General features: G+C 40.9%; 1 protein-coding gene across 3 annotated transcripts; it reads right to left on the bottom strand.

The window, feature by feature from the left end:
• Positions 1–79: 79 nt before the first annotated feature.
• ppp1r21 (protein phosphatase 1, regulatory subunit 21) lies at positions 80–17,804 on the bottom strand. Of its 3 annotated transcripts, XM_079686926.1 has the most exons (23): positions 17,696–17,804; positions 17,111–17,366; positions 16,015–16,083; positions 15,399–15,545; positions 15,122–15,223; positions 14,845–15,009; positions 14,691–14,749; positions 14,260–14,354; positions 13,949–14,001; positions 12,992–13,141; positions 12,788–12,889; positions 12,601–12,689; positions 12,381–12,517; positions 11,411–11,503; positions 8,808–8,935; positions 8,052–8,201; positions 7,621–7,713; positions 3,866–4,120; positions 3,429–3,464; positions 3,158–3,274; positions 2,452–2,550; positions 2,234–2,362; positions 80–1,601 (listed from the first exon to the last, which is right to left on the bottom strand). In XM_079686926.1, the coding sequence occupies exons 2-23, from the start codon at positions 17,168–17,170 to the stop codon at positions 1,572–1,574; spliced, it is 2,358 nt and encodes a 785-aa protein (XP_079543052.1). In that variant the 5' UTR covers positions 17,171–17,366; positions 17,696–17,804; the 3' UTR covers positions 80–1,571. The 3 variants fall into 3 exon arrangements, with proteins under 3 accessions (XP_079543052.1, XP_079543051.1, XP_079543053.1); XM_079686925.1 differs by having other exon boundaries at positions 17,111–17,758; XM_079686927.1 differs by having other exon boundaries at positions 15,429–15,545; positions 17,111–17,758.
• Between the last annotated feature and the right edge of the window lie 3,155 nt (positions 17,805–20,959).

Below are 20,959 nucleotides of genomic sequence, written 5' to 3'. Positions count from 1 at the left end.
CCTCCAACTCCCAGAAACGCAGCACGGAAAGTCAACTCAGACATGCTCATTAATAACCAGCTGGCCAATATATGAATCATTTACATGTTGAACAAGCTTTTTATTTTTGTTTCACATATTTATGTGCTTTTGTACAGGTTACATTGTGAGAATACAAGTATATATCTTTTTATCAGTAATTGGGGGTGTTGGCAAATCTTTATGATCAAAAGGTTTGCTGGCAGGTGTAAACTGGCCATAAGAATGTTCATAACCAAGCTGGGCTTTCCTTTCATTTCCTCAAGTCACTACAAGCCATTTTACTGTAAACATTATCTGCCCTCTGCCATGACTCATGAATCAGGATGTCTAAGCACCGGTTACAGACGGGTCCACCCCTCTCAGACACTTAATCCTGCCTCACACACAAAAATAACTTGATTCATTTTTCAAAATGTTGTGGAAAATAAAAATGTGTAACCTTTGAATAAATGCCTTTGTGTATATACATATATATTTTAGGAAATGATACAGTACAATTATATCATGATTTGAAATGAGTGTTATTCATGTCAACCCTTTTTTCGTCCATACACATTGAAACATGAATTTAGAAACAGTTGTGCCCCAGCAGGTTTCTGAGTGCACATCCGTTTACTTTGGTAATAAAAAAAGACTTTTGTTACACTTCACAGAGACAGACTGACACCGTTTTACGAGCTCTGACTTGTCCATCGTACCTTTTCCTTCAAGGTAAAGAGTTAATCAGTGCTTCAAGGCAGACATTTCTTCCTGTTTCTCCACACCCACTGGACAGAACATTTTCCAACATCAAGAATGAATTCAAGTGTCTGTTAGCTGTTTGTTTAGGTTTCAAAGCCCTTCTTTAAATACGCTTGTGATATATGCATGTGTTGTAAGAGGGGTATTATGCTGTATGTGGACATACAGGCACAATTGCACAAATAATCTCTAATTTGATTTGAAAAAAACATCCAAGTGTAAAACAATAGTCACATGTTGTAAAGCCTGGTACACACATACAGCCACACCAACATTTACTCTGTTCGCCTGCTCCGACAGATAAGCACTGATGATGCAATTTCATTTTCTCTCACACGTGCGTTAAAAGCAGGAGCGCACCGATTAACAGGGTTTTGGTCTTCAAGGCTTAACATCAGTGAGCATAACCAACTTTAACTGTTCCTCCTGTTTATCTTCCTCTGTCCCTTTTAGGGAAAATCTCTTTCTCTTCCATCCTGCTTTGGCCAACAGGTCAAGAAGCAGGTCCCGGAACAGTTTAAGAGAACAGTTGTCAGCAAATCATGTTAAGTGTTAACTTGTGCTGTGACAAGGAAAAGGGGAAAAGGAAGCTTCTCAGTCAAACTCAAAAAATTGTTCAAGCCTCCATAGAAGTTCATTCTTATTGCCTCTGTTTGATAGTGGAGGAATCTGAGGCGCATGTAGCCGTCCTGTGGTTTGGTGACGGTGACAGTTTGTACCAGGGCGCTGCTGCGAGGCTCCACACATCAAATCTTCTCTCAAGGTGCCCTTTGTGATACCAAAATGGAGCCAGAGCCTAAAGAGCAGCTCTAGCGACCTTTGTTCTTTTTGGCATTTCCCTAGAAGGAACAGAAAACACAAGAAGAAAATGCAAAGAATGTCAGTTACAACATTGATAAAACATTTAAAGTACCGTGTTGCGTTTAAGTGCAGTTAGGTGATAGGGCTCAGATTGGTTTTGCATTCGGTGTTAAGATGTAAAAACATGCTGAGGCTGGTCTCTGGCCTTCCGAGAGAAAATCACCACCTTTAACTCCCAAACATGTTCTGTCCTGCAACTTCCCAGCACTCAGCTCTCTGTGTACGCACAAGCAGGAACATGCACGCTTCAAAAAGGGGCCTCTCCATTTCTGCCGCTTTAACTTTAAACGACTTCTTCAGATGGTTCCAGCAGGTGCTTTTCCCATCAGGCCCGGCACAGAGCACGACGTCACCAGTGACCTCGCATTTCACCCCCGTATCTGACGAAAACTTTACAACGTCACATTTCACTGACAACCCTGAAATGAACCTTGAACCCACTGGATTTGTATCGCTCCATTTTAAACGGTTGAGCTTTATATTTATGTACATGGGGATTGATAGCATGCGACAGCTGCAAAAAATCCTGAGAGCGAAGTTACATTTTGAAAGGGAACCATTTGGACGATCAAAAAGCATATAAATAGGCGATTCAGTCCGAGTGCTGTACCTTGCTGCCCAGTTTGAGAGTGTCAATTTCTTCTCTCTGCTTGCTCAAAGTCTCATTCATACTGCACAGGTGGTCGCTCATCATGCTGAGCTGGTCTTCGTAGCTCCTCTTCGTCGTAGCCAGCTCATCCTGTGTGTCAGACAACATAGTGACAATGTATTCTGAGCTTATATGAGGTTAATGTAGAAAGCTCTTTTGGTAATGAGACTGCTTTTTACCTGCAAGCGTGTGATCTTCTGAGTGGCCAGTTTGATCTCCTCTGTCAGAGTCTCCCGAGACTTTTCCGCAATGGCTAATCTTTTTGCCAAAGCTCGACACTAGAAAGGGAGAAAAAAAGGAAATAAACAACTGCTGTCCCCCGATAGATGTAAAGTAAGTCTATACTTTGCAGTTTTTTTTCAAAAGCTTCAATAAAGGTGTATTTACATAGTTTATGGGTGTTTTTGAGGGCAGCTGCCAAATGTAAATGCAGAGTCTGAAATAGTGATAGATTAATTCCCGAGGTCTGTGACTCAAGATCAGGTGCAGTCCTGTTGCTACGATACAAAATGTTGATGACTGACGTGCCGGTTAGTCACTAATGCGACCGGGTGTCACTTAGAGAAGCTATCTACATTCAGATACCTGACACCAAAAATGTAAGGTGTCAGTTTCTCAGTGAAAAAAGGCAACACTTGGAAATAAAGTGTTTTGCCTTTTTTCCAAATCGAAAACAACAGAGAAAACAAGGTTAACTTCTGATTCAGTTTCTGTGCTCTCTGTATCAAGCATATGAAAGGAGCAGGGCGAGTGACTGTTCTGCACTAAATGTATTTGGGCTTTTAGAGGAGGTTGTTAGTTGAGTTTTCATATTCCTCTTCCCAAGTGATATGCAAGGAAAAGTTCAGTTCTTTGCTACGAGCAGCAGTTTGGTTAGGGCTTCACCTCGGAGTGAAAGTGCACCGCTTTGCTGTCTGAGATCTGGAGCTGTGTGGTGAGCTCTCCCACTCTGGCCATGTAGTGAGTCTTTATCAGCGTCTCCCTGGACTCCTCGTCACCCACCTGCACACACAGACACAACATCCAGCTGGAGAAGCACTTTGTTTCACGTTCTAGGAAGTATTATGATTTCAAATACCTAAAAAATTCATTTCTGTTTTTTATTTAGGTACTCTGTGTTTTATTTTGTCAGCTGGTTAAGTGTGTGTTAACTTACATGCTCGACTGAAGGTGTTGTGCACAACATGCCAACCTGAAAACAAAAAACATGTCAGGAAGTTCATCATAAATCAGATGGTATAAAAGCTTCAGGCACAGACAGGCGTCTAACACTGTTAGGACAAACAAGCTATGCAAGAGATAATATAAATAAAACACAAGCAGCGCAGTAACGGGTGAGTCAAACTGCCCTGGGTTGTGACTGCACTGTGAACTCTGCACTGACTTGCATAAACAACATTACTCCTCTATTCTGCTGCATCAGCGCATTGGAAGTCTTGCTTTCATTAGGCAACAACTTGCTTAGCATGGGGGCCACAAGAAAAGAGCCATAATACTCTCTTTGTTGAAGCAAATCAGACACTAGTGCCATGGGCGGAAAATGTCCTCTGCAAGCAAAAACTAACAAGCGCAGCAGCCAATGAGGGACAGTACCAAGCTGGTGCACAGCGTGGCCTCTCTCTCCCCAGAGCTGGGCTCCATCTCTGCTTCCTCCTGGCTTTGTACAGGCGTGCTGGCTGCAGCTGGGGGTGAGTTCAGACTCCCCCCTTGAGCTGCAGCGAGCTGAGCTTCCAGGTCGGCGATGCGCTGGTTCTCCTTTTCCAAGCGCACCTTCCCCAGCTGCGCCTCCAGCAGCCAGTGCTCCTTCTCCTGCTCCAGCCGGGCGATCTTGTCCTGGCTCTGCTGCACCTGAAGGGGGGGGGGGAGGGGGGACAGTGAGCTTGTGGAAGCTATATAACAAAGCAGTTTGTGAAGATACAACAATTGGGTCGATTTTTCTGAAACTCATAATTTAAATCTGATCTAAGGAAGTCTGTAAGAGATAAGGTCCCCGGCTCTTTCCATTGGTCCTTCCCAACCTGGATGCTCAAATGTCCAATAAGATCTTTCTTTTGCACAAATATTGCTTAAAAGGTGGGGTAGATAATTCTGGAGAAACCAGCTCGATTGCGCTAGAATGTGAAAATACACAGCCGGAAGAAATCTGCTACTTCCTTACAGAGTCTCTCCTCCAACACACACGAACGCACACATGACCAATGAGGGCACGAGATAAGTTTGTGCACAGATGGAAGGCTGACAGGCAGGTAGGCCATCCAGTTATTTTAGCCGGGCCGGCTAAAATGATTGGTCGTGCTTTTTACAGTACTACGGCTTCCACAGATGACATTTCTTTATTTATAGTGATAGTTGAGGAGCTTGACGCTCGTCAACTATCAGCAGGAGGGCGGGGGGAGCCTCACTGGGGGAAGCAGTGTGTTGACCTGTCAGCGCAACTTATGATGCCGAATTTAACAAACACATTTAAATAATTGGTTTAAACGGCATAATAATAAGGACGATCGTCCGTTCTGTGATTCTCCAGAACACACAAGTTATGATATTAGGGTCATGCAGAGTGAGATGAGATCGCTGTCCCTTTAAGAGAGAGAGAGAGAGAGAGGGGTGTGGCTTGTGCATGTGTGTTTGTGGATGGTAGAGCGACAGTGAGGGAACGTGTGTATGTTTCTGGAAGTGAAACGACGAAGCAGAAAAACAGAGATCTGTGATGTATTTTGTGAAACAGAAGAACAGCTAAATAAATGCAACGGCCTCCCAAGAAGAGCTCGCCTCTCTCCAGTCATTTAAGCTAAAGTGGGTTATTTAGTGGGAATGCTGTTAACAGCATTCCAACTAACTGTTATTCTACGCACGAAAAGTTTATTATTCCGCCGGTATTTTAGCCCTCTTCTCCTCCCGCATTGAACATCGCAGAAACTCCGTTCAAACATCAAAACGTTCAGCTCGGTTGGGAATCGATGGCTATTACTTTTCTCATTCATAACTTTCATAATTCCAGAGATACATACATCCCATAATACATCACATTTTTAAAATTGAAGTCAATGGAGAAAATCTTCAGACTTCAACAAATCTTCATGCAATTCAACTGCTAACTGTTCATTCATACTTTCACTCAGACACCTCATTCCAACTTTAAAATGTTACACATCTTTCTGACATTATTCGTGTAAAACAACTTTTAAATCTGATTCTTACTTTTAGAGATATTAAACATTTTTCAGAACTTGTTTTAGAGGTTTTCTTCACATTTTAACATTAACTAGAGTGTGTGATGTCACAGCTAGAGTGGAGAACAGCTTGAAATTCGCATTCATATATTTTTTTTAAACTGCCATAATTCCCAAATCCTACATTCCTGAGACATAATTTATCACGACAAACGTAGGAAAACATCTCGTAGCTTGTAAAATGACAAATAATTAAGCAAAAATAATTAAACAAAATGCTTTTTGAGGGCATGAAGTGACAAAAACGTTCAACATTCCTCCATTAAACCCCATTGTAATTTCAGGCAGATATTTCCTCACGGTAGCAGATGCACACCTTTAGTTAAACTGCCAAAAAGGCCACATTATTAACCCGAAACTACACAAAAATTACACTTCAGATACTCAACTTCCTTGACATGCTTCACGTTTTGAAATTTCACAGATATCTGTTACGGTTCTTTCACAAAACGTTCACATGTAAGAGGTTTATCTCTCATTCAGAACAATGAAGCCTTTGATCTCTACTATAAACACCTGTGTAATGGAACACGATGATGTCATCAGTCCAACTGACATGCTCAGAGCAGCAGACTTCAGATAGCAGTGTGCCAACAGTCCAGCCATGAAGACATCTACTGGACAGTTTTGAGATTTCTTCAAATGCCGTTGCCATGGCAACACAATGCTCGTCTTGAAACACGGTTTTCTCATAACTTCAGGGAATATACTCCAAACAGCCCAGAACTTCACAGGTTTGGTAACGAGGCAGCCATCAACGCATCTAAGCGTAGTATGGGGTGTCATCAAATGCCGTTGCCATGGCGAAGGACCACTCGCCATGAAACACGATGTGGCTGTAAATCCCATCTACACGGTCCAATCGTCCCCCAATCTTCACTTGTATATCACCGGTCCATGCCTCAACAGCTTTACACCAAATCTGAGATCTCACCATATGCAGTTTCTATGGAAACGCATCCCTCGCCATTAAACATGATTTCGCTATAAGTCCAATGGACATGGTCCAATCGTCCCCCAATCTTCACTTGTATATCACCAGTTCATGCCTCAACAGCTCTACGCCAAATCTGAGATCTCCCCATATGCCGTTTCCATGGAAACGCATCCCTTGCCATAAAACATGATGTCGCTATAACTCCTATGAAAATGTTCAAAAAGTGCTCAAACTTCACATGTGTGCTAACAGTCCAGCCGTGAAGACATCTACGGGACAGTTTTTGCCCGCCATGAAACACGGTTTTCTCATAACTTCAGTGAAAATGCTCCAAACGCCCCAAAACTTCACAGGTTTGGTAACGACGCAGCCATCAACGCATCTAAGCGTATTATGGGGTGTCATTAAATGCCGTTGCCATGGCAACGGATCATTCACCATCAAGCTAGTTCAAAAGTTTGCACTTCAAATATTCTCCTGCTTTTCCAAGCCTCTTTACTTTATTTTCTTCTCTCATCACACATTCAAGCCCCCAGTGTTCATGTGTCATTTCAATCTAAATTCTTCACTTTCTTCTTACACATTAGATTTCAGCATAGCAGTTTAGCGTCAGCTTTTCAGCATAAAGCATTCCCACGAGCAATTTCTTCAGGAATTGCATTCTCTAGTTGAACCCAGAAGCTTGTTGCTTCTGCCCTCCTCGACTACGGTCTGGGAGCCGACAGGAAAGTTCAACACACAGATGGCCAGTCCGCCCCTTTGTAGCATATTAATTCGATGAGAGATGAGCAGATCGCCACTGGGCTTTCAACTAAATACACAGCCTCGCAAAAACTGCGGCATTTGTACAGCTCCTTATGGGTACTGCAATTTGTGAAGGGCTTTCCTCCGCGGTGAAACGATCAGCAATGCACCACGGTGGAAAGCGGCAGAAAGTCGCCTGGAGTTAAAGAGAGCGCGGCTGCGTTGCGTGCATGGCTTCCTTCTGCAGGTAACGGGGAGACGCGCTCTGGCGGGGGTCTCGTTCAGGATCCAAAAATACAATTTAAATATGTTGCACTCTTATTCCACTTATTCCTAGTGTGCCACTGGTTACGGTGCCGCGTGCCAGGGGTTGCCGACCCCTGTTCTATACTGACAGAAATGTTTTAAGAAAAGAGTGGTTGAGCCGAGTGTCATACCTGCTGACTGAGGCCTTCTCTGCTCTCAGTGGAGCTGGTGAGTACACGGCGGTTAGACAGAGCGTCACTGTAAGGAACCGACTGCGGCCGGGCCTGAATGAAGAAACACAAAGAGAAAACATTTATCATTGAATAAAACCCATGAAGTTCCTAAGTTTCATTTGCTTTTTTGTATATTACTACTGATAAAACAGGCCTTTCCATGGGAAAAAAAGAATAAAAAGCAAATAAATGGTGTCATGAAACACAGAGGAAATCAAATACGGGTATGTGTAGATAGAAAGATAAAAAAGAAACATTTGGGAAATAAAACCAGATGATGCATATCAAATATTCCCAAAGGCGAGATGTTTGGGGGCTGTCACTGCAGTGTCACCCTTTATTACGAGCTAAGACCAGGGAATACCTCGCAGATTGAATCATACACTAACCTTTTTGAGAGCACTGATATAGGCTGCTGCTTTCTTTTTGTTGGCCAGCATGCTCTCTGCTTGCAAGGGGTTCAGGGCTAGCGTGCTGCCTCTTGGACTGTAGCCCGACGATGTGAAGAAGTCCAAGTTGTTGCTGAAGAAAGTGGCAATCTGCAACAAAACAGGGACATTATGTCTCGAACCGGGGAAAGAAATGAAGATCTTTGCAGCCTCCTGTGCTAAAGAAACACTAATTATGCCGACATGTCTCAATGCAGAGACACAGCATTCTGTTTTGCCTCCAATTAACCAGTGTGTTTGCAGCGGAGCGACGATTACACCACCAAGTGCCCAGGATGGTACATGTCTGAGCAATTAAGCTTTTGCCTGGAGAGATGATCACTCTGGAAATGCAGCTCACTCCTCACAACATGCGCCAGAGTGTTATTGGGCGCTGCGACCCACCGGACTCCGCCTCTCATCAGCAGACTCATCTCAGCCCACGCTTCACTTGATCCACAAAGAGAAATCATGTATCCCCTTTACTTCCCTTGACTGGGGAGCAGATGGACTAACTGCGAGTTGGACAGCATCTTTGAACATTTAACTGCCGGCCCACCTGAGTTCTGTGGTGGCAAAACAACCAACGTGATCCAGTGGCTGTAAAATCACTGCTACTTACAGTTAAGCTTCTGTGAACTACAGCTACCAAATAACTGTTTGAACATGGTATACGGAATATAAATGTGGCTGCTGCCTGCCCCCTGTTGTCCGTACCTTGCCGGTGCTGCTGGTCAGAGAGCCCAGAGATCCCAGCAGGCACTCTGTGGTGGTGCACAGCTTCTGGGTGATGGTGGGCAGCTCCTGCTCTAAGCTGGCCTTCTGGTTGTAGTGCTTTGACATCTCTGGACACACAGGAGAGGAACATTTATAAAGATAATTTAAAATGCATCTGTTGGCTTATTTACCCCAACTTCAGCTTCATTAGGTACATATATTAGCTACAGATATTTGTTACCATCATGAGATTTAAAGATAACTATTGAGTGAAGCTCCCTTCCTGATTGGTGTGTGAATGATGAGCCTGAATTTAGATTTTTTGTTGTATTGGTGTGTGAATTTGAGTACGATGGCTGTTCCCAAAAGAAACAAGACAAAGGTACTTCAATTGTGTTTTATTGTCAGAGTTAATCGATTTTTTATCTTCACGGTCTACTGCAGGGGTCTCCAACACGTCGATCAACAATCGAGCGGCGAGCTACCGAAAAGCTTTTCAGTAGCTCGCCGCTCGATTATCGATTAAAGCGTAGTAACGTTGCTTCTTGATTTTTCGGCCGCGGCTTGACAATAATGTTTGTTTTTTTTCGTCACACGAATATAAAATTGGTCGGTGACGCAGAGATCAAGGAATAGATGTGACAGCGGCACAGCGACACCACAAATGGAGCAGTCTGCTTTATCCACCAACACAAGCAACACCAGTCCAGAACCAACAGCAGAATGACACGCTCTGAATCAGGCCTCGTGGCTGTGGCTCAGAGACACACAGGGAGGGATTTGTGTTTTTTGAAAAACACTCATTATCATCATGTCAGGTTTTCGGTGGATTTAATCGAGTCTTGGATTGCAGAGTATGAATGTCCTCTTGCTATTTTCAGTTGATAAATACGTGTGTAAAGTTTGTGAAGGCAGGAGGAAAGCTTCCGCGATGACCGTCTCCTCTGTTCCTCCAAACCCCGCCCCCTCCCTGTAAATAATGAGTGACAGGCTGATAGTGACCTGATAGAAACTTTATTATTCACTTAATCACTGATTGAGATATGATGAAGCTAACTTAATCTCATACATTCATAGGATGTATGTAACAGTAAGACAGAGAATAAGTGTGCACCCACATGCATTTTTGTATTTATATGCTGTTTTAAATACTCCTGTTGTCTGCTGTGTTCAGACTTAAGTCTTGTGTGTGATGCCACATTCAAGACATTCAGTGTCCTTTTTTTAACAGAAGACCGTTGCTAGAAGCTGCAGCTAGACTGCAGAAGCATTCGTTTTTAGTTTTTGAAGATGGAACAATTTTACACACAGATATAGGGAGGCTAGACCTACACCATTGATTTATTATGGTTTATAATTTAATGTCAAGACGAAGAAGAAGAAGAAGAAAAAGATGGCTGAACTGTTCAGTGTCAATCGTGTGGAGATAGAGGTTATAAATCTCCAAAATAATGTTCGGCTTAAGTCTCAGTAAAAATCACAACATTTCTGGAGCCTTGTAGACCCAGGACACGATAAGAACATTCACCAAGCAGCACTGAACATGTCTGCTTAATTTGGCTCTACAGACCTTTGTGAAGCAGCTTTTTTTGACATGAATGAAATCTAAATACAGAACAAGACCGACTGATGAACATTTAAATGACTCTATTAGAGTGAACCTAAGTGGGTACACTCCATTATACTCTATGGTGGACTCCATGCAGCGCTAGTCATCTCACTAACTGTGAAAAAGAGTGAATGCTCTTATTTTACACACGTGCCATAAGATGCTTGTAAGGTGGTGATTAAGGACATTTATGTGCATTTTAAGTGATGTACTCACTATGTGGGCCATAATAATAAGTGAGAAATTGTCGTTTTCTTGGACCTTGACGTGAAGTTAAGATTTTTGATAAGCTTTAGGTATTGCAATTATACACGTGTACAAAAGTAGCTTAATTCAACTGATGAGGGCTATGTATGAACCCAAAGCGTCTTTGGGTTCAAGAAAAGCGCTATAGAAATATAATTTATTATTATTATAATGTGAATAAATGTAAGCGATGTGATGGAAGTAGCTCTTGGCCACTTTCCTTTTTTCAAAGTAGCTCTCAGATGAAGAAAGTTTGGAGACCCCTGGTCTACTGTATATTTTCTACTTTTTAATGCTGTTTTAATTCTATTTTGAGATGCTTAAATGCTAGTATTGTTTATTTCTACTCTTTAATTTCTACTTATGTGCAATGCCTTGGTTTGTTCTGTTGTATTTTTATGCGGCTGCAACGCAAACATTTCCCGATTTGGGATCAATAGTCCCAAAAGTACCTCTTATCTTATCTTATTACATAAACATACTTCCTCTTAGTAAAATGTTTCAGCCACACAAAAAGTGACTCTTCTCTGACAGAAAGCATTACACTATACTTTCATTCCAGAATCGCAGTCTGATAGATGCAACACTGAAGCATCTCAATATTTACACTTCAAAAACCGAGCAGGTGGGTATCGTTCTGAAAACAGAAAAAGTAGTCTGACTTTTCTGAATGGCAGCAGAGAGGTGATAACTCGTGCTGTTGTGGGGAACGGCTGTGGATCAAAGCATGTCTGACGGTGCGGCTCACCTTTAATGGCATCGTGAAGACTGTGCAGGCAGGCGGCCAGCTGCGTGAAGACGGCGGAGGTGCTGCTCTGAGGCATGGCGTCCTGCCGAACACCTGTGACACATTGCACAAATTAGTAAACAAGCATATTGTGGCAATTCACACTCATAGCACCAGTTATTTCCATTACAAAATCCTAGTCTTTTACACTATTAACTGGGATAATGGATTGATATTTTAGGCTGTGATATATCAAACTCAACGGGACCTATAGCTAAAACTTGGACTGATGGTTTCTGGAAGTGTGTGAATTTAAAAAGCTGCATTAAAGTAAATTGATTTAACTTTCTGAATTGTTTACACTGTCCTTGCTTTTCTATTATTTTATAACTTATAATACTAAAGAGATTATTATAACTTTACCAGCATATTCATTTAAATCAATGGTCAACCCAACAATATCCTAGGGCTGCTCAATTAATCGTATTTTAATCACAATTACGCTTTTGGCTTGCAACGATTATGAAAACAACATAATTGAAATAAAACGATTATTATTATTTATTTTTTTATTATTCTTTATTTAAAAATATATATATATTTTATTTTTTGTATTGGTTTTACAATTGAATTACACTTAAAGTTCAGGGTAATCAACTGTTAAAAAAATACTACACATTTTTTTTTTTCAATAAATTGTTTTCAAAGTAAATGGATAATCATTTTTAATCATCTGGATATCAATTATTGATCCAAATAATCGAGATTATGATTTTTGCCATAATCGAGCAGCCCTACAACATCCCTACAATTTAGAGGTATTCAGTCTCAGATATTTGACTTACTAAACATTTCTCCGACCTAGCTGAAACTACAGAAACACACCGGCAGCAAAACCAATGCTTTAATCCTAGTTCTCCTTTTCTGCAAAACAACTAAGCTGCAGGAACTAATCTGTGACATATGGTATGTACTTTCTGTGTAAACGTACTGGGTAAGGCCAAAAGGTTGATATAGCTCTGCATTTTCTCAAACACAGAAGTTAATCTCTTCATGTCACTCTGCAACTCCTGGTTTTTCGCAGTGAGGGCAGCGGTACAAAGAGGTGTGTCACACTCTTCTTCAAGGCTGTGGAGAGAAGAGAAGATTAATACCGCCTCCTCCACTCCATTTCTCGATCACTAACACACACAAACACAACCCGCTCTGACCTTTTCAGCTGGTAGGGAAGAATCTTTTGCAGAAAGTGGGTGTATGAGGAGAAATGATCAGCAAAGCTTTTCAGCTTGACCACGGTCTCCTTCAATTCAAGAGAAAAAGACTCAATAAGTGGTCGGTTATAGGAGAGCATCACTAACAAGCCCACACAAGGTCTATGAAAAAAAAGAACGCACTTACCAGCACTGTGACTGTGTCTTCTGTGATGCTTTGGTGTAGATGCAGGAAACTGTCCTCCAGGGGGCGCACATAGGCTGCGTTCTCATGTAGATACTGAGAGAACTAGGTAAAGAGAGACATCTTTAGTTACACTGATACTGTGTTTCGTCACTCTTCTGTTATATATTAATCACAGTCTGTGTGTCTTGTGTATGGTCGTCTCACCTTCTGGTTAAGAGGGGAAATGGGCTCAATGGACGAGTCCAGAGGATAGATGTGAACCCTCTGCTCTGTGTAGGAGTGGAAGTTCAGCAGAGCAGCAACCAGGTCCTGAATAAAGCTCAGGGCCTGACCTGCCACATCCCGCGCTTTGAGCTGAAAGAACACACAGCCCACACAATGTTTCAGTCTGTGAGGAAATTCAGCTGGATGAACAGCCCTGAGGTATATATTCTGACAAAGAATCAGGTGATTCATTCATTAATCATTTCAAAAGAAAACTTCTGCAACTATTTAGAAAACTGACAATTTCTAAGCAAAAATATCAAAACATTACAAGTTTAGGCTTTAAAAGTGTGTGAGTTTGCTTTGTTGTGTCTGTCTTAAGTTGTATCATTTGAATATCTTTGGCACCACGTAAAAAGGTATCTGATGACGACTGTCACTCTTTCCCTGACATTTATTTTGACCACTTCATTAATCAGGTTAACTACCGCCACTTTGTCACTTTAAGATTTTAAAATCCATAATTGCTGTGTATGGTGTGTGTTGTTTAATATGACAATGCCGCATTTCCATGAGTCATAAACTTATGAACGTTCAAGTGTTCAGAATCTAATAAATAAATGACGGCTTACTCGAGAATCAAAAGAATCCATAGATGCATCTGCATGATGATCTACAATTATAAAAAAATATGCCGAATTGTTTGTGTCAATAAATAAAAGTGGAGCATTATCGTCAGAATCAAAAGTTATTGGTACTTGTTATGTTGAGATTTCAAAATGATAAAATGTGCAAAGCACAGCAAACTCTGCATTATGCAAAGATATATGAATTACATCACAATGTATTGAAATTGCTAGGACAACACTTTATAAACTGGAATGCTTAATGACAAAAGTATTCTCTTCAGACAAATGAAAAGCACATGCACTATTAAAGTATATATTTTCTTCTCACCTGGTGCCTTCGATTGTGTGGTGGCACATTTAAGCTGTTGTAGCCAATAAGTTCTGCAGGGTAGGAGAGAGAGAGGAAGTTAAAGAACATCCACCTCCTATGAACTTTATTGACTCCGCAAACACAGCTTAAAAGGTTTAGCCTCCGGCCCGCTGCGTGCAGTATTACAGTTAGGTAAAACATTACCCTATTTACTCCTGGGCGCAACGGGGTTATTGCATCAGTGACAAAGACATAAACGTTCTCAAATAGATGTCTGCTCGCTGTAGCAGATCGCTTTTTGTAGCCGTGGCTCAGTGCCAGATACTCACTGGTGTCGTTGAAGGGCACTTTCTCCTGGATAACACTGCTGCTCTGTTTCACCTGTCGGTTCAGCTCCGACTGGCTCAGCCTCAACTGCTGCTGACTGCAGAAAGAGAGCAGGAAATAATACATTAAACTAAGCATTCCACTTGGTTTATCCAATTTAAATGGGTTTTGTGAATCACAATAACAGACAGGAATAATGTGAAATGTACATATCCAAGGTTTATGTTCAAATGGGGTGGTTTCCCAGATCTTTTAAATACGGATATGGTATTTTTGTCGTCCTAGTTCCACTAGTGCAGTTTATCCGAAGTATAGTGTAACTTCATTAAGTATGTATAAATACTTTATATATGCAAATCACCCTGTTGGTTTTCTCGCACCGCAGCGGTGGATACAATTATTCTCAAACCGTCAAATAATAAAAATGATGTACCACTCTTCTGTTCGCATCCTGCATTCTTTTGCTTCCCTCTCCAGAGTCTGTGATTTTATCTATGAGAATAAAGGGAAAAGAGACACATTTGAATAAACTGTATAAAAAACGTATAGTAAAAATATGTTCTTCACCTCCTCCTGTTCATCCTCACCTCCAAACGCGCCTTGTCACTCTGCAGCCGCTCGATTGTTTCCATGTACTTGGTGGTGAGTCCGCCCACTACGGCCTGGTGCTGCTCCGAGTCTTTTTCCAGCTCCTGCAGTCGTGTCTTCAGCTCGGACTCCTGCCTGCTGTGCTGCTCGCCTGCTTCATAGAACTAACACGTATACAACAGGAAACAGAGCCATTACATGCATGGCCCCACCAGTTCATTAACTGTTTGTTACCGGACAATGACGGACCGACATAAACACAACACGGCTGCTTACTTGGATATGAAGTCGCTCATTTTCTTCTATCTTTTTCTGCAGGTCTTCATCAAATACACATTGGGTCTCCAGACCGTGCTGTGAGGGAGAGTCTGCTTTACTCTGCATGAGGTAAAGGTAAAATGTGAGTGAGGATGTTTTGGCTCTACAAACATAAGCATTTAATCAGAATCAGTGTTTCAAATTTCAGATCACTCTTTAAACTGATATCTAATGGCTATATACATCCGGTCCCTCTGACATACTGTGCCTCTCCCTGATTTCCCCTCATGATCACCTTCCCCTTTTTGCCCTTGGCTTCACTGACAGCGAGCTCCTCCTGCAGCAGCTCCACCCGTTTGGCCAACTGTTGGTTCCTGAAGCTGAGACTGTCCATCTCCTGCTCCTGCTTCCTCAGGCTCTGGTCCCTCTGCTTCAGCTGCTCCTGGGGACCACAATGACAAACACATGTCAAGCAAAGAACTGTAGTTGTGTTGTCTACAACCAGCACTTTAGGAAATTAACTTATTTGACATCAACAAGACAACACTCCATGACTGTAGCAGACCTTGCTGTGATTTTATAATTAAGCTCCCTGGCAAATATGGCAGACCTGTCATTGCGCACATCCAGCATAACAACACTGCAAGAAGAACTTGAAGTAATACATTTAGTTGACCTGATGTTTTTCTGTTGCTTAGTAAACATGAACAAATAGTTGTTTACATATATTTCCCCTTAAGCCTTATGATTACCTGTGTCAACCTGATGAATAGTCATAGAAAAAGAAGATTACAATTTATGAAATAATCTAGAATCTCAAACATTTTAGTTGTGGTTTATTCTTATCAACTGTAACAGGGTATTACAGCTGTGGAGGAACATTATTTGTTCGGTTTTATATGTCACTTTACCTTAAATGAGGCAGAGTTGGCCTGTTCATCCACAACTCCCTTCTTCAGCACCTGGTTCTGGGCACGGAGCTGTGGAGACATGTACAGGATGTCACATGAATGTTATCTATGGTCAGGATTAAGATGCAACGTTTTTATTATCAATGCTAATGTATGTATGTATGAGGTATCAAACATGTCTATTTTCATCAACAATATCATATCTTTGTCTGTGGTTGCTTTGTTTTTTTCTCCAATTCTGCATAACGTGAAGATTCACCACTTAGGTCTTCTAGCATAACGGCACCACATTTGACAGTTACACAGTCAGCACTTCCTGAGCAGGATATGGTGCTTGGCTAACGGGGAGATCATTGTTTCAACAGGAAACAGCACACTTGCTGTCAGCTGACACCGACACAAAGGGCGCAAACAGCTCACAGAAAACGCAGACTCACAGGCTTTACTGTCACTAGTTAACATATTAACCTTTAAAAATCTACCTTTACACAGCGTGATTTTAAGCTACTTAATATGTGAAAATGATGCACATGTTGTACTTAAATTACAACATTAAAACTAAAACACACCACAATAACAAACCACAAACCTATGAAATAACTGGTCTTGTGTTGACAAAATCTGTTGCCAATAAAGTATCTTTATTAGGTATACCAGGCTTAATCCACCTTCTGCATCAAATAAAAAAACTAGTTTCATGACAGATTTAATGTTCAGTTTTTTAGTTGATTCATTTGTAAGGTTATTTTCAAGTCTGTATTCTGGTTTTTGAATGATTTTGCATTATAATTAGAGGTGCTTCTAATAAAAAAAAACACTATCATTCAACTGCACTACAAACTACATCTTCCAAAATGACATTAAGTTGGTGTAGAATCAATGGCTTTCATTAAATTTACAGTAATAATTCTTAGTGAAGTTCATTTCTTTGCAATGACAACAAAAATTAAATAAATTAGCATGTGTCACTGATTATAGATGATACATTTATAGTGGTTTATAACTCATTGGATACTTCTGAGCAGGCTACCAGCCTTGTCATTAATGTTTTAATAACGTTACCTTACTAACATTACACGGTAGGACAGTGTTTTACCTTGGAGTACTCCTGTGCCAGCTTGCTGTATTTTGTCTGCAGGTCTGTAACGTTAGCCATTGTCGCTGGAAGTCGGTTATCCCGTCGCCAAATCGTTAAAGCTTCTAAACGGTATCCACTTTAGCCCGGTGAGCTGATGGGTGTAGTTAGATTCTTCTCTCCAATGTGCAGGGGGCTTGGGATGATAAAGCCGGACACGGTGAGCTTTGAGCCGGCTAGCTCAGGTTAGCTTGTTCACAGGCGGCTTGTTCTATACCTGGAGAACATTGTCACATAAAGCTGTCATGAGTCCCGGATATTAGACGCTACCATAATATCTAAAGCCGGATATTTTTCTGACTTGACAGAAGCGCTTTTATCACTTTTAGCGGTGACAGGGCTTGCTAGCTAGCCGACTAGCCACCAGCTAACTAGCTATGTAGCAAAACAAATGCAGAGAAACACATGCAGGTCATATTATGTGACAGTAGCCGTGAGACCCGCTGCGTCCGCAAATCTTATTACGGATTGAGAGTAGCTGCTGCTAAACTAGCCGAGCAGCACTGACAGTCCATTCATCTGAAGGAATACTTTCATTTTTTTTACCCAGCAGAAAATCTTCCTCGAATGAGATCCGATCACGGACACAAGCGCCGGGGTCAGAGTTGAGAAAACAGGAAAGTGGAGAGTGACTGTGAGGAGGGCGCCGTCTAGCGTTGGAAGCGCTCGAAAAAAGACGACATACATACACAATGTTTAATTAAATAATTAAATATATATAAATAAATAAATAAATGTATTGTACTGCCCAAAAAGTAATGAACAAATAAATAAAGTTGAATACAAATATTGCCAAAACAGAATTAAAATAATATATTCCAATTATGTATGATTAATATATGTGTATACTTGATAACTTTATATCATATTATATTATACTAAATTATATTATATTATGATACTTAATGTTTGGGAATTAAAATAAAAAAAGATATATATATAGCCTATAGGCCTACAGCACATTCAAATACTCTAGTCTGTAATATAGCGTATTCTTTTTTACATTTTTACAGGTGATTATAGGAAGGCTCTGAATGTTATATTTGTATAATATATTTTCTTCTTACATTACATTTTATGCCATTTGCGTTAAGTGCTGTGATGTCACTGATAAATAATTTACTGCTGATTTGAGAGTGGTATGGGTTGCATTACCAGGAACAAGGTCAGAAATCACAAATAGGTTGTAGCACATTGAAAGATAGCCGCTGTGATTTTCCTTTAAAACGCACATGACCTCGTTTGGACTCAAAGTGAAATGACATGTTGCTAATGCAGCCATCACCGCTCAAATCCTACAAGATTAATTTCACCTAATCCATAATAATCTCTTTATATATTCACCACACAGTAGCCTACTGCTATAGGCTATATACAAATACATTCTAACTTATTTTTATCAGCTGTTAAATTAAAGTAAAGTAAAGAAGGAATTACTTAAATGTTTCGAAGAAAGACATTTGCGCTGTTTGACGATTGCTGATCTTAAATGCAGGCTAAACACAAACTCACTGACACGCACACCACAGCCAGTGGCTCCAGCATTGTCTGGTTGCCTGGCAACTGTCGGCGTGGCGTGGTTGCTAGGGCCGTGTGGGAGGGGGGGAGGTGATGCTGCTCTGATTTCCAGCTGAATTGAGGCAGTCAGTAGGGAGAAGCCCCCCTCTTCCAGTCGACACACAGGACTCTATTGAACAATAGAGTGTGCCAATGGGCCTGAGGCTAGTCAGACAAGCCCCTGTTCAGGGTCACACTGTGTTCATCCCACAGTCCTCCATGACTAATTAACTTACAGCGCAGAGTGTCGTTAGGACATCTGATCATGCATCCATCACTGGCACAGCCCTGGAATTCACATTAATGTGAGATGCATTTCTGGCGGTCTGCCACGATTGAGCATTTCAAAACAAAAAGAGAAAAGTGTGGAGCCGCTACACGTAGTGCTGAGCACAGCTTCTGAAGTCAAAACAGCTCTGAACGGCTGCTCTTGGTGGGAAATATTTTCCGGCTGTAACATGGTTATGTGAAAACTGAGAAACCAGCCACACCAAGAGGTAGCTATTCTAAAGAATAGACTATTATTAGCAACGATTTTTATCTTGTGGCCTTCACAGCAGGTGGCAATGTTGATCAAAGGTTTAAAACTGTAGGCTGCTAATGTAAAGTGATGGCATTCTTGTGTTGTGGAGGAGAGTTTGGTGGGTAAAAGAAATGTGTCAAGTCTTATTTGAGGTGATAAAATGCTGCTCAATAAAACAATGCTCACAGTGGTAACAAGAACAGGTTTTTATTAATATTTTTTGTAATACCATATATAATGCAATTGCATATCTTTGGCGAAAATAAATCTTATAAACATTTTATCAACAGAGGTTAGCATACAAAAACCAAAATGTGTGTCAGTCCAATAGACATGGCAGACAACTGACACAAACTGATACTGGGTTGGCAGCTTTGTTAACAAAATGTTCATCATACCCTCGGGAACTGCAACAGAAATTTTTAGATTCACATAATCAATATTTAATTTAATTAACAGCTCTCAAACAATGAAGCAATTGGATTTTTAGTTGGCGGATTTAAAGCCCAAAATGTTTCCATATGTCAAATTAAGACCAACATAACGTTTCTTTTGCAAGTGCTACAGAAAGAATGAGTGAACTTTTCCTCTACAAGTCGCTCCATAATTTCTCTGCAGTTGTCACAATACTTAAACGTAAGTCTGAAACTGCACAGCAGCAGCCTGGGGACTGAGTGAGTCTGATCCAATGATATTCTAAACATTTCAACATCCCATAACAATACCTGGAAGCATGAGTTGCAGTGGCAGTCAGATTCTAATCCGAGATGAAAACGAGAGCTAACGCATCTTCAATTTCTGACTACTTAGTCATAATATCAATATATAAACATGAGACAAATGAAAAAAGAACGCAATCATCTTCAAAGAACTTAAACAGTACATGGGGGAATGTGTCCATTTTGAATTTTATACCCCGGCTGTACATCCATTTTGGCAACAAAAGGTTTCAGGATCAATGTTAATAAACTATCCAGCCTAACAAAAAGCAAAACAAAACATCAAGAAAACCTGGCAGTCATGGTTAAATCGAAGAAAAGAAAAGAAACACCCGCTCTAAAGACAATAGACATCGGCAAAATACTTAATCACTATAACATAGTGATAGAAAAAAAGTGTATTGCTGTAAAATAAAACAAGGAGAAATAAAATACTTATTAAGGAGGAAAAATAAATGTGCCTAGTCACTTATTTCAAATGACCAGTGTTTGATAGAGTATGCATTCAATAATCCCATAAATTAATGTCATAAATAAGGTTATGATTAATGAACAATCATTTGTTCTTTTTTCACAGCTAACAAGACCAGTGTATGCAAGTTTTACTTCTGAGAACCGTTGCTTAATCTGCAAAGAACAGTTCCCACTCTAAAGCGACAAAAATAAACCAAAAGTTTGGTCAAGTCCCTGTACTGACCAGAGTCCTCTCCCACTTCCTGTTCGGATGATTCAGAAAACTAGGGCATTGTGTTACTCCTAATCATAACTACAGCGTGGCAGCAGTGGAACATAGTGACCATGGCCCTCTGCAATTCAACATTAGTGGCACAAGAAAATGTTTGGCACCGACCATGCATACTATATCAAGAGTTCCTGTGAGGATGAGATCTAGTGAGGAAATAATAAAAGGTTAGTTTAGTTGCCCTTGTGAGCTTCCATGCTACCTTGTACTGTACGCAGCCTTTTTGAAAAGCTCTAATGAGAATGTTGGCCTTTACACAAGCAACTTCC

This window comes from Notothenia rossii (genome assembly GCF_949606895.1).
Source record: "Notothenia rossii genome assembly, chromosome: 6".
Taxonomy (NCBI): domain Eukaryota; kingdom Metazoa; phylum Chordata; class Actinopteri; order Perciformes; family Nototheniidae; genus Notothenia; species Notothenia rossii.
The sequence above is the reverse complement of the archived record's forward strand: the minus strand, read 5'-3'. Positions and strand labels throughout refer to the sequence as shown.